Source organism: Penicillium arizonense, assembly GCF_001773325.1.
Source record: "Penicillium arizonense strain CBS 141311 chromosome Unknown PENARI_contig001, whole genome shotgun sequence".
In the NCBI taxonomy this organism is placed as follows: Eukaryota; Fungi; Ascomycota; class Eurotiomycetes; order Eurotiales; family Aspergillaceae; genus Penicillium; species Penicillium arizonense.
The window spans coordinates 2,138,818-2,155,265 of NW_019173278.1; the positions used below are offsets into that span (position 1 = coordinate 2,138,818).

Consider the following 16,448-nt stretch of genomic DNA (forward strand, 5'->3'; position numbering starts at 1 on the left):
ACTTATCATTAATAAGTTGTGCGTATGTTTCAATGCTGAATTAAATTGCATTATCACCGTCAAATTCTAGATATCGCTCGCCCAAACCCATAGATAGACGCGCCATTCGCAATGCAATGCCAGGCCATGCTTTCGCCGATAAGAAAAATGCAGGCAAAAAAAAAGTAGAGAGGCCTATATCCCACATAACCATCGAGCATTACTCACCCATCATCATCAAGTTTAACAGGTTGCTTCCTAGTCCTCCGTCCAGACGCCCATCCGATATCCTCCAACTCCCGTACTTCTCCAACAAGCACATCAGCCCTGTCACTCTTCTTACTAGACACTTTCCCAGCGTTTTTAAGGAACTCAGCCCTCATAGCCGCAGCATCGGGATCCTCATAATCCAGCTGCGTCATCTGCGGTTCCTGATTTTCCTCATCTTCGTCCTCCGTACGGGGGAGTCGATCATGAAGGAAATCGAATTTTCCGCCGCTGAGCATAGATGATAGGCTTTGTTCGATGCGGCTGTTACTGCGGGAAATCGAATTGTCTCGTGTCGGGTTGGCGCTTTCGATTGCGCTGCCCAGACCGTCGTCGTTTAGTGTATCGATTGAGCTGGCGCGTGAGACGGCCCGTGGGCCATCTAGCATTCGGTTTGAGGAGTGTGATGGGGCGCGGCCGAGCAGGGGTTTGCGCTTTCGTCGTTGTGGGTAGCTGCCGTCTTCGTTTGTTGTTGTGTTGTCTGATTGCTGTCGTGACTTGGCTGCTCGGGCTTGTTGGAGGAGTCCACTCAGGGCTGTGTCGAGGGCGGATGGTCCCGTTGCTGGTGCTGGGTCTGCACTTAGCGTTGGTTGCTTTGGGTTTTGCTCCTCAGTGGTTGGCTTTTCTGGTGCTCTGTCTGGGGATGGAGTGCGGGATTCTGGAACTGAGGGTTTAGGGGCGTCATCTTCGAAGCCATCGCCAATGACTGGCGCTGCTCGCTTTGAATCAGTCCTCTTCAGGCCCCGCTTCTCAGTGCTGTGCTTCGTTGATTTGGTGGAGATGTTTGATGGGATACTTTCTCGTCGTTCACCGTCGTTATGGGATTGCTTTCGCTTTGCAGATGCAGCGGTGAATTTCTCTGCACTGCTGGAGTTTTGAGATATTCCGCGCCGAACAATGTATGGCTCAAATGGTTTTCTTTGGCCAGTTTGTATAGATATCCAAAGCCAGTCGGCAGACACTGCTGGAACTCCCCACTCGGCCGTGTGCCGTAACTTGTCCAAGCTCGCTGTTTGAGGATCGTTGCAGATGAGAATTGATGCTTTTTCTGTGAGGTAGTCACCATAGGTGGCACCCATCAACACGACCAGTTTGCGTACATGCAGAAGATCGATGCCTCCAAAGCCGGTAGAGCATATCCGCATTTCCGAAAATCCTAGGACTGTTAGAGCAATATTCAATACTGACTCCTCTGATATCCTTCTTACCTGGTATAGGAAACTTCGGGAAAGGTGTGCTTGCGACATGAGACTCTGGTGGGACAAAAGCTTTGGCACCGATGCACCTTTCCAGCCACATTTCGGTGACAACCTCACATTCGAATGCCATATCATCTGTTGAAGGAGTCTCCGATCTGGGGGTCTGGTATGGCACCATGATGTACAACCCGTGTCCTGTCTTTGGGATACTAGGGCTAGAAAACTCAGTCAGCGAGTTCACTAGCTGAGCTCCGTTATAGGTGAGATGATCGCGCAGAACGCCCGTCTAGAGAAAATTAGTCAAAGTAACGAGAGATAAAGCCTACAGGTACAAACCTGTTTGGAAGAGAATCCTTTAATGAAGAAATAAGTCTCGTGTAGGAACCCATTGTCTTTTGACGGTTTAGCTGGCTTCTGGCTAGTCTCCATGTTCTCGGAAAAGGTAGTTTCGCTGGCGAATGACTGATATGCCTGGATGACAGGCTTGGGGGCCTCGGGTCCTCGTCCTTGGGGTGCTGTTTTTGGCTTATTTGCCTGGATGTTCTCGAACCCAGTTCCGACAATATCACCCCAGATGCTTTCGTTCTGGTCCACCAGCTTGGTACTTGCGATCCTGCGTAGTTTTCTAGGTCGCGGGTTCATGGGATTCTCTTTTGTGGCAGGGTTGTCCTTTTTAGAGGGCTCCCTCTCCACTGGCGAAGTTCGATTCCAGGCACCGAGACCTTGTTCTGCCGGTGGGACTAGCGGGTGGTATCTCTCTTCGCCGAGGATCATTCCTCGCTCGATGCTGTCGGTGAACCATTTGACCGAAACGACTTTGATGTTCCATTGTGTTGCGAATTTGTATTTCTCGCCGTCCGAATTGCGCGCAATAAGATGGGTCACTGACTTTGTCAGGTCTTTCCGGTATTCAGCCCCATTCTCCTCTGTAGTCTTCTGCATGTAGGAACGGAAGGGAACTGCGGCAACTGGTTAGCATTGCCCCAGGCGCAATCATAACAATTGGCTAACTCACGGTCTGAGAATCCAGTAATGCAAATCTTGAGTCCATGCAAAGTGGCCAATTTATATTGTATCTCCAGCGCCTGGATGTCTATATCCTCGCCTTTTGTCCACGATTCTCGAACGGCCTCGATCCAGTCTGGTTTCATGGCCACCACATCATTTCGTTCCCGCGCAACGAATCGGTACTTGTCGCTGTTTGTATCACCCACAAGTAAATGGGTTACGTCCGACGTAAGGTGGACACTGTGCATCGCGCCCATTTGTTCCGCTATTTGGGTTAGTTGAGTCTGCGCAACGAACATGCGGGTTAGCCTGTTCTTGTGGTTTTCTGAGGTAATTGGGTCTTGTTTGACATACCCGCTGCTCAATTTGGACTGATGTAAAGCAAATGACGACACCCGTCAAAGGGTAGTCTTTGTCTGTATGGTCCATTAGCAACGCAAGTCTGATTTTGGGGTGCAGGTACTCCACGAACTCAGAGCTGCCATGTCTGCCATTCTTCATGATCGCAGAGGTCAGTCTACTTCAGAAATGGCGTCTTTCTCGAGATGCTCCCCCGGTTGGTTGTTGGTATCGTTGGCTTTTGCATTCTCGTCCCGCGCGTTTTGCGGTGATATGTGATCACGTGATGTCGCGTTTTCTCGCATATGCCTGGGTCAAGCGTGAATATGCTATGCACTTCAATTAATTGCTTCTAGTGGGTTAAATATCGTATCTAATTGTATTTTTACGTCGAATAATGTGAATTTTATTGTGGTGTCGAGAAATGTGTTATGTTTGGACCATGGCCTGAACTATATATTTTGGCTCATCAGGAACGGTACGTCAATATTATCATTTCGAGTGCAAATGGGGATAGCACCTCCAAAGAATGCCAGACATACACAATGAAATAGTACAAATGCTTTAAACTATCTATCTAATTTATAATAGAGCAAATATAATCCAAACACCCAATGTTGCTTGTCAATACCCCAGATTCAGTAGAGCTAATCCTTATCAGTCACGTGCGATAGTCGCGTCCTCACGCGTTGGCAGAAAATCATCTCCGAATCTACCGCGACCCTCATCGCTGTTTGCTTCTCGCTTTCAATTATATGCATGTTGCGATATCCAGGGCGCGGGGCACATACAGGATACAATCATTCTCTTTGATGCGCCCAAAGAGACTCACATCTCCGTATTCATCCTCGCCTCGACCCGCTCCAGAGGAAGTGACAATGTTCAAAAAGGCTGTCAAAGATGCTCCCACTGGGGGGACCTCGAAACCGCTTCAATCAAACCTACTGCGGAATAACACACATGCTCCTGCGAAAACAGCCCCACCACAGTCTGTCGGAGTCAAACGAAAAATCGAGGTGGCCCATAATGGAAACTCCGCGCTAGGATCTCTCCATAGCGCGGTTTACTTCGATGAAAATGACTTTGATGATGATCTTGACCTTGACATTGATGAGCCGCAGCCATTGATCACACCAAGTGGTGCTAGCTCCAACAACAATTCGAAGCCAGTCACATATCCAAGTCTTGATAGCAAGTCCGCCAACCCATCGGATATCAACTACCCAGATCTCCCACCTGTCTCCCAAGATGATCCGGCACCCCCAAGTAGCTTGCAATACCCGTGGTCATCATCACCTCCTTCCCACTTCCAACCCCCACCCAAACCTCGAACTCTTCCATGGTTGCAGGAAGAGAAGGAAGAAACCCCCTGCACGAAAAATAGCCATATCACCCCAAAGCGCGCAAAGCCCACCGATTTTTGGAACAAGTCTGCGAGCGCCATCAAGGAGGAGCAGAAAGAGCTGCGCAAGGAATACAGGAAGAACCAAAAGCCCGAGGTCAAGCCCCCAAAGCAAGGCCGCACGAAGGTTGCATCTATCTTCCTGAGTGATGAACAGAGAGCGGTCCTTGATGCAGTTGTCGACGGCGGAAAAAGCATATTCTTCACCGGTTCTGCAGGAACTGGAAAGTCGGTCCTTATGCGGGAGATTATCCAGAAACTGCGCATTAAATATCGCAAGGAGCCAGATCGCATTGCAGTTACGGCTTCAACGGGCCTTGCGGCCTGTAACATTGAAGGTGTAACTCTCCATAGTTTTGCAGGTATTGGTCTAGGCAAGGAGGCAGTCCCTGAACTAGTCAAAAAGGTGAGCTCTTTTGCCATGCACAGAAAGTATTGATGCTGACAACCCGCAGGTCAAGAAGAACCAGAAAGCTAGGAATCGCTGGCTGCGTACTAAAGTTCTTGTTGTTGATGAAGTGTCCATGGTCGATGGAGATCTTTTTGACAAACTGGAAGAGATCGCCAGGCGCATTCGCAATAATGGTCGACCATTTGGAGGAATTCAGCTTGTCGTTACGGGTGATTTCTTCCAACTGCCACCGGTACCTGAAGGAAGTAACCGCGAGGCCAAGTTTGCCTTTGCAGCTGCTACTTGGACCACTTGTATCCAGCATACCATTCTCTTGACCAACGTTTTCCGTCAGAAGGACCCGGAGTTTGCTGAGATGCTAAATGAAATGAGATTGGGAAAGATCAGCCCTCGCACGATCGATGCTTTCCGAAAGCTTTCTCGGCCGCTAGACTTCCATGACTCGCTTGAAGCAACAGAATTGTATGTTCTTCATGTTGATGTTTGAATTACAAAACTGACAATCGATAGGTTCCCGACTCGCGCTGAAGTGGAAGGGGCCAACTCCGCACGAATGGGCAGACTTTCTGGCGAGATGATGACGTTCAATGCAGTGGATTCCGGAACCATACAGGATCCTCAGCACCGTGAGAAGCTACTGTCGAACTGCATGGCCCCTCCTCTCATCCAATTGAAGAAGGGTGCTCAAGTGATGCTTATCAAGAACATGGAGGAATCCCTTGTGAACGGCTCCATTGGACGTGTGGTGGCCTTCATGAGTGAAGAATATTTTGACTCATACCGGGAAAATGACAAGGATTTTGCTGAAGATGCGTCTGTAAGCGATGAAGAGCGGGCTATGCGTGCCAAAAAGAAGCTGAAGCCCATGGGTTACAAGGAAGGCCCTGCTTCTGCGACTCGAAAATGGCCACTGGTATGCTTCATGCAACCCGATGGATCAGAGCGCCACCTGCTATGTCAACCAGAGACCTGGAAGATCGAACTTCCCAATGGAGAGGTGCAAGCTCAACGCCAACAAGTCCCACTCATCTTGGCGTGGGCTTTGTCTATCCACAAGGCCCAGGGTCAGACCCTTCAGCGTGTGAAGGTCGACCTTGGCCGAGTCTTTGAAAAGGGTCAGGCGTATGTAGCTCTGAGTCGAGCAACATCACAAGAAGGACTACAGGTTACTCGTTTCGAACCCCGCAAAGTCATGGTACATCCCAGAGTAGTGGAGTTCTACAACAACTTGGTCTCGATCACACAAGTCATCAAATCTAAAGCCAAGCCAGCAAGTGCCTTTAACCCTGAAGACTTCGACGATGACGAGTTTTGATCATCTATAAGGTTGAACTAGGTGTCCATGGATGGCGTTTTTTTTCTGGAGGGCATGTTGTATAGAATATTTATGGCATGATAAGCGACTATTGATATCCAATGCTATCTGGAAGATTTCTTGTCAACCTGTTCTTAATCACAGCAAACATCCCCCACAAAGTACATGTACATGTGTGTTCATAGATGCTCATACAAGGCGCTTAGGTCCGCGGTCCTGGCCCCTTTGTAAGCATATGAATAAGGATTAACCCGTAAGTAATGAGCAATAATCAATTTGAGTATTCTCGGCCGCTCACCCGCATAGGCTCATAGCCCTAACTTCACCCCACTCCTTATCGATAAACCGATAAGAATCGATAAGCAATCACACGTGATTTACCGATTGAGCTGCCCGACAGCTTCTCATCCCATCTCGACCTGATCGTCCTAAGCCTGTCATACTTCTCCCCTCTACTCGGTTGATGATTGCACCGGAGAATTGAAGCTCAATACTATCATGGCTTCCGAGTTTATTGGCTACAATGTGTCTCTGACCTTGAGAGATCCCCCTGGCGGAAAGCTGCTTGGCCAAGTTGCCAACGTGATCGGACAGCAGCTGCTACTTCAAAATGGTGAGGTCAAGACTATATGTCACTGCTAACTTAGATAACTAACATACATATAGTCACGCTCTGGAATGGCCAACGCCTGCCCCACTACACCATTGACGCCTCTGCCATCATCGACCTCAATCTGGAAGGGAATACTTCGGCCCCTTCGCAGCACCACCATGTGCCTCCCCCTCAAGTTCAGCATCATGCAACAATTCCAATAACTCCTACCCAAGCACCCATTGCCCAGCAACAATTCATGGACCCGGCCATTCTGAGTTTCTCCAAGGCCCCTCGTATGAATGCCAACCAAAACGCCGAGAATAACCCGCCTAACCTGGGGCACCAAACAGTTCCTGACGTGGTCTCGGCTTCCTTGACTGAACCATTTAGTAGCTTGGAATTGAACACGGAGGGTGGCAACGCTGGACTCCAAAAGCCTGTCCAGAAGCAACTGCTTCAAAGTCCCCAAGAATTGTCACCTTTAAAGCAGACCCCAAAGCGCAATCGCCGTGCCAACCAAGGAAACGAACGGGAAGATCGAGTTTATGTCAGCAAACATGGCGCCGCAGCAAGTACCAACCCGAAAAGCAAGGGATGGCGTCAGACTGCATTTGTGGAGCCAGCAGGCCCTGCATTCCAGGATTCTCCTGAGATGGTTACCCGGCCTGGAGCGAAACTCCGGAAGAAGAGGTCTCGCCGCTATGCTGAGGATCCTAGTGACTGGGCTACTGAGGATGCGACTGACATCCAGGAGCTTGGCGAATTTGACTTCCAAAGCAACCTCTCCAAATTCGATAAGCGGACAGTGTTTGAACAGATTCGGAATGATGACACCACTGCAGACGAAGCACGTCTGGTTAGCTTCAACCGCAAAATCAAACCAGGTACAAATGGCGGAAAAAACCTACACTGGACAGAGAACGTGCTTGATAGTCCCCAGAATAGTGACTCGGACGATGACATTGAAGGAATAAGTGAAATAAAGTTGAGCAATGATAACCTATCTGGACGCGAGCGGTCGAGAGGATCCTCGCACATTCATCCTTCTCGCAAGGACGGCGCGGTTCAGGCCCAGCCAATGGTGCCACAGCTTAGTGCCCTTGGCCGCAGCCAACTCCATGTTAATATTTCTCGCACCACGAGCCCTCGCCCAAGCCGGTCCTCAGCATCGCCCATGATTGCTCCTAATGTTTCAGGCGTTGGCTCGCTCAGACTGACAACGACGAACCGCAGCTGCCCGACTGTGAGTCCTTTGCAGACTCTAGAAATCGAACAAATTTCTGTGGCCGAATTCGGCATCGCCGATGAAATCATCACTGAAAATGCAGGCCGGGGTATTGCGGAGGCTGCTGTGTCCCTTCTTTCTAACGATGCTGCTGCGCCCACTATTTTGATCATCACCGGTAACCACCGCACTGGAGCCCGGGCCATTGCCGCCGCTCGCCACCTCCGCAACCGTGGCCATCGTGTGACTATGTGCTTGCTCGGCCTAGAGCACGAGGCTGAATTACTGGAAAATTGCCGCAAGCAGCTCGATATCTTCCGCAAGATTGGAGGACGGGTGCTCAAATGGGAAGAACTCTCCGCTCGACTGGCTACCGCAGACCTGGGCCCCGACCTCGTCATTGATGCCTTGTTCGGTATGCATCTGTCCTTCGACGACCTCCGCACCGACGACCAAGGTGTGGCCTTCGAAATGATTTCCTGGATGAATCGAAGCAACATCCACGTCCTTTCTGTGGATGTTCCGTCCGGACTCAACGCCTCAACTGGTAAGTGTGCTTTGCAGCCCATACCTCGCAACAACACGGCTCACACGATTAAACCCGCAGGCGAGATGACCCTGGCCGAAGGTGGCCGACTTTGCGTCAATGCCACCTCAGTGGTATGCCTCGGCGCCCCCAAGACCGGTGTCCTGAATGCTCTTCTTTCGGGCGAAAGACTGTCCTGGAACGTTTCAGTTGCCGACATCGGCATCCCACAGATTGTCTGGAGGAAGTATGGCACCCGCCGTCGACATGGAATCGATTTTGGGAACAAGTGGGTGGTTCCCTTGAAGTTCCAATCCCCGCTTCCCTAAACAATACCAAACCTCCAGTCATATGAACCATCATGATCCACATGTCATAAAAGGCGTTTTTCAATTCTCGGGCTGGGTCATTTAAGCGGGAGGAGCTGATGGCTCCTTTCTCGGGCGTTCTGTGCGGGCCTCCTGGAGGCGAGGCTACCACTTGTACATGTATGATTACCTAGTGGACTGGTCTCTCTGTATGATTACTCCGTCAAAATGATGGAAATTACATTTTATCTTTCGTTCAACGGTGTAGTCATCGTAAACTGAGGCTTGGGACCACCCTCTGAGTGAGATGTAAGTGACAAGCAACGTTCGAGTAAATTCTTGCATACATTTGAAGGTCGGCAAACATGAAGATAACCTTGAGTACGTGCCAATTGCAAACCTCACATCTGAAGCATTTGAGGGACGGACGTACGTCGAATAGATAGCCAGCGTATAGAGGGCTACAGACATTCCAACTAATTTTTTGAGCCCTGTTGTTGTTGTTATTGTTAGAAGTCCATCAACATATACTTAGGCTCAAACTCCACTAGTCCCAAAGCGGTAAGCGTCCTTCCATCGTCATACAATCTCCGAAGCCTACGAAAGATTGCGCTGAAACAAGCTTAATCGCCAACCATGGGAAAAGGTATGTCCTCGCGGTTATGATCGCCTTGATCTGCCAAATTGAAACTAATGATCCATACAGGAACGGATAAGCTCTACGTACGCAACGCCTCCCCTGTCTCCCAAAGCTCTGCGCACGCAATCGCATGTCGAATCCTCGCTGACAATTATATCTCTCCAGATCACACACTCAGAGTGGGCATCAGAAGATGCCTTCTCGGCTAGCGCAGGCGCAGGCGTCTCCAAGGCCAAAAAGGGTGGCCCGCACGCTGCATTCAAACGCCTGCCATTCAATTTCTGCTCCCTCTCCCTCCAACCGTTTTCACATCCGGTCTGCACACCCACGGGCACGCTATTCGACCTTACAAATATTCTGCCATGGATTAAGAAGCATGGGACGAACCCTGTTGATGGGTCACCGTTGAAGGGGTCTGACTTGATTAAGTTGACCATTGCGAAGAACGAGGACGGCGACTACGTTGACCCGGTTACCTTCAAGATCTTGACTGATAACACACATGTCGTTGCGCTACGGAATACCGGAAATGTCTTTGCTTGGGATACCGTGGAGCGTTTGAACATCAAGGGCAAACTGTGGCGCGACTTGGTCACGGATGAGGAGTTCAGCCGCAAGGATATTATCACGCTGCAGGATCCGCAGAACATTGAGTCTCGCAATCTCAGCTCGTTCAATTACATCAAGGATGGAGAGACTGGACTTATTGAGGAACAACAGGCCTCGGGCAGTGTCAACACCAATGCGCTTGGCAGTTCAGCGAAGATCCTGAAAGCGAAAGAGGCGGTTGCAAAGGCGCGCTCGGAACGCGCTCAGCAGGCTGGCTCTGCTGCGGCTGGCTCTAAGGCAGTTTCAAAGACAGGAGCTGCAAGTTCAGTTACCAAGGCCGGAGGGGTGCAAGGTGGAAAGCCGACGCCCTACAATGCTGCCAAATTTACTACCGGAAAGGCTGCTGCTTCCTTTACCAGTACTGGTCTAACACCACACACAACTGCCGAGCTTGCGCTGCTATCAGAGGAAGAATATATGCTGAAGCGGGGCCGGGTGAAAGGCAAGGCTTATGCCCGGATTGTGACTACCTCCGGACACTTGAACCTGGAACTGTATCCTGAATATGCACCAAAAGCTGTATGGAACTTTATTCAGTTGGCTAAGAAGGGCTACTATAAGGATGTCCCCTTCCACCGCAATATCAAGGGCTTCATGCTCCAGGGTGGTGATCCAACTGGAACCGGACGAGGTGGCGAGAGTATATGGGGGAAATACTTCGCCGATGAGTTTGAGGGTCCCCTGAAGCACGATGCCCGAGGAACACTAAGTATGGCCAACAAGGGCAAGAACACGAACAGCAGTCAATTGTAAGTGCCCTTCAACACCCCTGGCCAAATCCTCGCTAACCTGCAATACCAGCTTCATTGCTTATCGTGCCCTTCCTCACCTCAACCTCAAACATACCATTTTCGGTCGTCTAATCGACGACCCAACCCCTTCATCTACTACCTTGAACGCAATTGAGATCCACCCCGTCGAATCATCCACAAACCGACCAACCCCCGACATCCGCATCAAGGACATCACAGTCTTCGTAGATCCATTCGAAGACTTCCTAACCCAGAAACGCGCAGAAGAAGCGCGGAGCTCGGGAGCCGCCCAGCCCGAGGAAGAAGAAGAGGCTTCGCGTCGTGTGGACGATGACCGTGTTACTTGGACTGGCAAGCGAGTTCGCGGTGCTGGTGCTGAATCGGGTGATGGTGGCTCTGGTGGCGTTGGGAAGTACTTGAAGGCGGCGTTGGCGGACCGGGATGGGCAAGAGGAGGATGAAATTGTTGAATTTGTGGACGAGGAGCCAGTGCCTGAACCTGCTCGTAAGAAGGCTAAGGGATCAGGAGGCTTTGGTGATTTTAGTTCATGGTAACTTGATGCATGTATTACTTCGATCTCATCTGACGGGTATTTGATCTGGATTTGGGGTCTCGTATATGTACAATGTCAAGTTTGTTTTCCTGGGTGACCATTGGTATCAACGGACGCTTAGATATTGGTTTAATCGGAGTAAAAGATGGATGCCTGTTAGGTACCAAAAGCGTCAGTTTATATATCTTACAAGATTCCAGACTTATGTATTTTTAGGTACACTACATTCGTACTCTATACTCTTCAGAACTATTTCTCACGTCATTGTTCTAGACACATATCAAAGGCTTAATGAATGGAACATGAGATAATGTCTTTGAAATGAAACAAACGTATCAAATGGAAACCGGATTTCATCTCGGAGTTAAAGTGGCGAATATATGCATAGGGTAGAACATTTGATCTATATACCTGGGCATATGCAGGCAGAAGGGATAAGTCGTACATGATTATAGACATGTTCTAACTCTTTGACCTTGTACTAAGCATGGTTAATGACTTTAAATAGTGAGACCCTTTTCAACCAGCTTGCGTCACTCTAGATCTATACATGTACCGTAAGCAAGTGCAGTAAGTTACTGTAGCCTCCATTGATGTGTGCCTTAAATGTAAGTTAGATATGTGAACGTGGTATCACTGCCTACTAGGGAAATACCTAGACAGTATTTTAGGACATAAGACACAAGACAAAAGCATACAATAGGCAATAAGGAGAAGTACAAGCGTCATCGACCAGATGCGGATCTGATTAAGGAGATACCCCATACCCCGTACTCGTATATTTAAAGCACACTGCAGGGGAAAAGAGTAAGATCGCAATAATTCCCCCCTGAAATAAATAGTTCCTGTAGTCCCTCAGTCTTGGCTTAACTCCGCTCTGCCGCTTGAGCCGTAGAGGGCGGAGCTCTGGAAATTAGGAGCTGGTTTTCCTCCGGATCGCATCATCTCTTACTTACCTTCTTCACCATTCACAACTCTTTGATCTTGATCTTGACCTCTTCTTGTCAATATTACAGTAAGTGTGTCTCTATATCTCTACTATCCCGATTCTTCCTGGTGGGGTTGAGCCGAGATGGACTAGGATGCGCATCTACCTACTCCGTATGCCAGGTACTGGATAATGGAGGGTGTTGCACAGGAATCGATTGATCATTTGAAGCTCGCGATAGTTCACTTGACATTGGGCGTTGAGGTTGTCTAAAGGCAGCGCGCTTCCCCTCGTGTTTCGTGATCGACTATGCGCCCCCAATTGATCACACGTCACTCCCCATCTTTACTTCTCTTCTCTCATCTGTCTGATCTTCGAGTGCTCTTTGCTGATTCTCTCAATCCTTGCAGCCTAATTCCTCCGCTTCCGTCCTCGACCGACCCTACGTCAGTCTCGCCCCATCTTCACCCCGCCCGTACCCAACCCCCGAGTGTTCCATCCTTTGTGAAAGGATTCAATCAAGCTGGCAGGTAATAAGCGCCGCAGTTTTTCTTCGCAGGGTGGGTTGCTGAACAGAATGTTCAGTGGCTCCTCGAGCCCACCCAAAGATAAGGTTGATTCACTTCCGGAGACCGGCATCGACAACTCCTTGACCCTCCAAACCGACACCAGCGCGCTCAGCTCCAGCCCGCGCGACAAGAGATTCTCTCCTCCTGGTGCTGGGTTCTTCGCCCGCCGACAAAGCGACGACCAGGGTCCCGCAGCCGAGAAGAAGCGCAGAAGTAGTACCGTTACTAAAGCGGCCAGCTTCTTCAGCAACGCGAAAAACTCCCTTAGTTTGAACGGCCGGGATAATTCGCTTAGCACCAGTCCCTCGATCGCCGAAAGCCCGCTACAGAAGCTCGGCAAGATGGACCCAGCACTCAGTGTCCCTCAAGGGTCATTCAATAACTCTGCCGGAGAATCCGTACCAACCGCTCGGTCATCCTTCCGCGTTGGTGTCACAGAAGACCGGAATCGAAAATGTCGCCGAACTATGGAAGATACACATGCCTATCTCTACAATTTCCTGGGCACCCCGGCTCCGACTGCTCCGGACATAAATGGGAACGAGGGCCCCGGGGCGAATGAGTCGCAGGCGGCGGAGGATACACCGCGTGCCCTTGAAACAGACAATGGATACTTTGCAATCTTTGATGGACACGCTGGAACCTTTGCTGCAGAGTGGTGTGGCAAGAAATTGCATTTGATTCTCGAAGAAGTCATGCGCAGAAGCCCCAATACGCCTGTTCCGGAATTGCTCGATCAGACGTTCACCAGCGTGGACCAGCAACTCGAGAAACTACCCGTCAAGAACTCTGGGTGTACAGCCGTCACTGCAGTGCTTCGCTGGGAAGATCGTGTACCAAGCTCACAATCAGCAACCGGATCCGCCGCCCTCGCCCCGGCCGCTGCAGCTGCATCAAAGGGTGACACGAGGTCAGAGAATGCGGAGACCCCTACTCAAGATACACCGTCTACTGTTCTGCCAAAGTTGCAGGATAAGGCTGTTCGACAGCGAGTTTTGTACACAGCCAACGTTGGCGATGCCCGCATTGTATTATGTCGCAACGGGAAAGCACTCAGATTGTCATACGATCACAAGGGTAGTGACGAGAACGAAGGCAAGAGGATTGCCAACGCTGGCGGGTTAATCCTGAACAACCGCGTCAACGGAGTTTTGGCTGTTACCCGCGCCTTGGGTGATGCATACCTGAAGGACCTTGTTACTGGGCATCCCTACACAACAGAAACAGTTATCCAGCATGATGCCGATGAGTTTATTATTTTGGCTTGCGATGGTGTAAGTTTTAATCTAACTAATCTTGATGATACAAGGAAGCTAATATATTCTATAGTTGTGGGATGTCTGCAGTGACCAAGAAGCCGTGGATCTAATCCGGAACGTCCAAGACGCCCAACACGCCTCCAAGATCCTTGTTGACCACGCACTCGCACGGTTCAGCACAGACAACCTATCTTGCATGGTAATCCGACTCGATTCCAACCGTGTCAAGGATGTCGTCAACAACAACGCAGACCCGATCGGAGTAGACGGGGATACGACAGTATCGCAGGGCGTTAGCGAAGCCGACGCGATCGTCGAGGGTGCAAGGAAGAACATCGCCACCTCGGGCGTGGCAGACGACCCAGCATCAGCAGAGAAGGCTGCTGAAGAGACTCTCCAGAAGATGGCGAACCGCAACGCCCAAGAAGAGCCCGGGCCTGAGTTGCAGGTTAACGAGAATAAAGACCTTCCCTCTGTGGACATCCTGAGTCCCAACAAGGGCACATCTGGCCAGACTCAGTGAATGTATGACATGTCACGAAAGCCGAAACCGGAACGGTCATTGCTGAAGCTGCAGCTGAAGCTGTGAATGCGGATTGATTAGATTGTATCTATCTCTGTCTTTCGTGTCACGCTTACGTTTTACCCTTTGCTTGTGCTTCGGGGCGCAATGTACCGGAGCTGGATTTTTTTTCGCTCTGGAGTTTCTCTGAATGTCTCTTCTTACATTACACATTGGCGTCAAATTATGAATTGCGATTGTCCGCTGTCTTCTTTCAACTTTCTGTTCAATAGGATACTAGACCTGGTTGTCTGGTTGTCTTCTGTTAGCACGAGATTTTATTCGTTATTTTGATCTTGTCTGGACTTGGATTGTATTGGACTAGGCTGTGCTACTTTTGTTTCGAATATGTACCTGTTTAAACATTAAATGTTTATTGGCTGATCTGTATGCTTACGACACTTCAGACTGTAGAGTACGCAACTGGGTTCAAGGCCAACATGCACCCTGGATATACTTGATGTAGAGTTGACACCATCTCACTATTTACAGCATGCGTGAGCAAAGAGCCTTTTGTATACTTGTAACCAACATGATTTGATATATCTAAAAGTACAATTTATGCAGCGAGGAGTGCTAGAACAAGCTAGACAGAAGACAAAAAGAAAATACAAATAGCACCATCCTCGCCCAAGTCCCGAACGGGATGGAAGTAGATATCAACACATGAATGTCTCATGCCCTACTCTAGAACGAAGAGAGGTAACGGGTTGGGAGCAGAGGGACCGGAACAGCACCAATCCTCTAGTTCTAGTTCTTGTCCTTAGCCTCTTCAAAGGAACCATCGGCAATGACTTCGTCGGACTCAGGAACCTCCTCCTGAGCAATCACATGATTGCGAGTCCAACGCAATTGACCGTGCTGGACAAAGCCCGGCCAGTGCTTGGCGTACTGCGGAGTGTAAACATCCTGCCACAAGATCTTGACATGGCCATCCTGAGGTGTGTTCATGTCTCCAGCGATCTCAACATCCAACTGCTCCTCTAACGACGCAACCTCGGCCGAGCGTTCCTCAGCAGCCCCTGCTAGCTTCTCCCGAGCAATCTTTTGGCGGCGACGACGGTTCTGAGTCCTGTATGCGGCCAGTACGCGCTCAGGTGTGCCGTTCAGGATTCTACCAGCGTGCTTGCTCAGCAAAAACGCAACATCGGCAATTGAGGTCGCCTTCTGGTCCATCAAGGCTTGGGCGCGCTCTTTCTTCTTCATGATCTGGCCAACCCTCCCCATGTTCTGCTTATCCCATTCCTTCTGGTCCCGGATATCCGTCGGCCGCCGCGAATCGAGGAATTCTTTTGTCACGGTGATCATTTCTTCCGGTGGTGACAGCTGGCGGAGCAGTGCGAATTGGCGGAGGTGGTTGTAGACGTCCAGACCGACTTCCGGTTCAACGAAATGCACGGAATAGTACGGAGCCCACAGATCTTTGCGGAGTGTCGCGGGAATAGTCTTCTTGCCATGGTTGACCATTTGCTTGAGGAGATTGTTTTTCTAATGGGACCCGACGGTTAGAAAATTGCGACACGTGAAATGTTGGATGATGGATGGAAGCGCTATCTTGCTGGTCGGAGCAGGGTTCCATGCCATCGCTAATAAAGGAAAATCGACTCACCTCGAGATAGCGGGTCAGAGAGTACACGACCTGTTTCGTGCGGACATTCTGGTACACAAAGATGTTCTTGCCGTGGGTGAGCGAGTTCAAGGCCTTCTGTAACCGCCTTCCCTCCTTATCCTGGTAGTTCTTGTATGCATTGGAGCTAGTTTCGCGGGGCCTCCCTTGAATTGGAATCGTGGGATCAATGGGTGGCCGGCGGATGAATCTCGTGGCTGCAAGTGCTGTCGAGTCTAAGACCTTCTTGAAAGACTGTGGGTTGGAGGCCATTGCGGCCGGAAATGAGGCGTGTAGTCGCTCTCGAACAATTCCTTTAAATAAGGGACGAGGACTTATTGCATTGGGCACTGTCGTTGAATTGCGGAAGTTGAGAGAGAACGGGAGGTCGATTT

General features: G+C 50.0%; 5 protein-coding genes across 5 annotated transcripts; 3 read left to right on the plus strand and 2 right to left on the minus strand.

Moving 5' to 3' along the window:
- Positions 1-203: 203 nt before the first annotated feature.
- PENARI_c001G07267 (uncharacterized protein) lies at positions 204-2,938 on the minus strand (the record flags this gene model as incomplete). The annotated part of the gene is made up of 6 exons (XM_022626703.1): positions 204-1,402; positions 1,455-1,731; positions 1,782-2,404; positions 2,461-2,737; positions 2,808-2,869; positions 2,926-2,938. 6 exons carry the CDS (start codon positions 2,936-2,938, stop codon positions 204-206), a joined length of 2,451 nt encoding a protein of 816 aa, XP_022493613.1.
- Positions 2,939-3,670: 732 nt separating this feature from the next.
- On the plus strand, positions 3,671-5,921 carry PENARI_c001G03778 (DEAD/DEAH box helicase; the record flags this gene model as incomplete). Its single annotated transcript, XM_022626423.1, has 3 exons — positions 3,671-4,600; positions 4,650-5,068; positions 5,117-5,921. The coding sequence occupies 3 exons, from the start codon at positions 3,671-3,673 to the stop codon at positions 5,919-5,921; spliced, it is 2,154 nt and encodes a 717-aa protein (XP_022493166.1).
- A 498-nt stretch (positions 5,922-6,419) lies between these two features.
- PENARI_c001G07479 (mRNA decapping enhancer EDC3) lies at positions 6,420-8,596 on the plus strand (the record flags this gene model as incomplete). Its single annotated transcript, XM_022626718.1, has 2 exons — positions 6,420-6,534; positions 6,588-8,596. 2 exons carry the CDS (start codon positions 6,420-6,422, stop codon positions 8,594-8,596), a joined length of 2,124 nt encoding a protein of 707 aa, XP_022493088.1.
- Positions 8,597-9,211: 615 nt separating this feature from the next.
- PENARI_c001G00518 (uncharacterized protein) lies at positions 9,212-14,408 on the plus strand (the record flags this gene model as incomplete). The annotated part of the gene is made up of 7 exons (XM_022626157.1): positions 9,212-9,221; positions 9,282-9,298; positions 9,381-10,573; positions 10,626-11,126; positions 12,468-12,587; positions 12,643-13,900; positions 13,956-14,408. The coding sequence occupies 7 exons, from the start codon at positions 9,212-9,214 to the stop codon at positions 14,406-14,408; spliced, it is 3,552 nt and encodes a 1,183-aa protein (XP_022493905.1).
- Positions 14,409-15,197: 789 nt separating this feature from the next.
- PENARI_c001G11669 (mitochondrial 54S ribosomal protein mL67) lies at positions 15,198-16,326 on the minus strand (the record flags this gene model as incomplete). Its single annotated transcript, XM_022627046.1, has 2 exons — positions 15,198-15,935; positions 16,057-16,326. 2 exons carry the CDS (start codon positions 16,324-16,326, stop codon positions 15,198-15,200), a joined length of 1,008 nt encoding a protein of 335 aa, XP_022493202.1.
- Between the last annotated feature and the right edge of the window lie 122 nt (positions 16,327-16,448).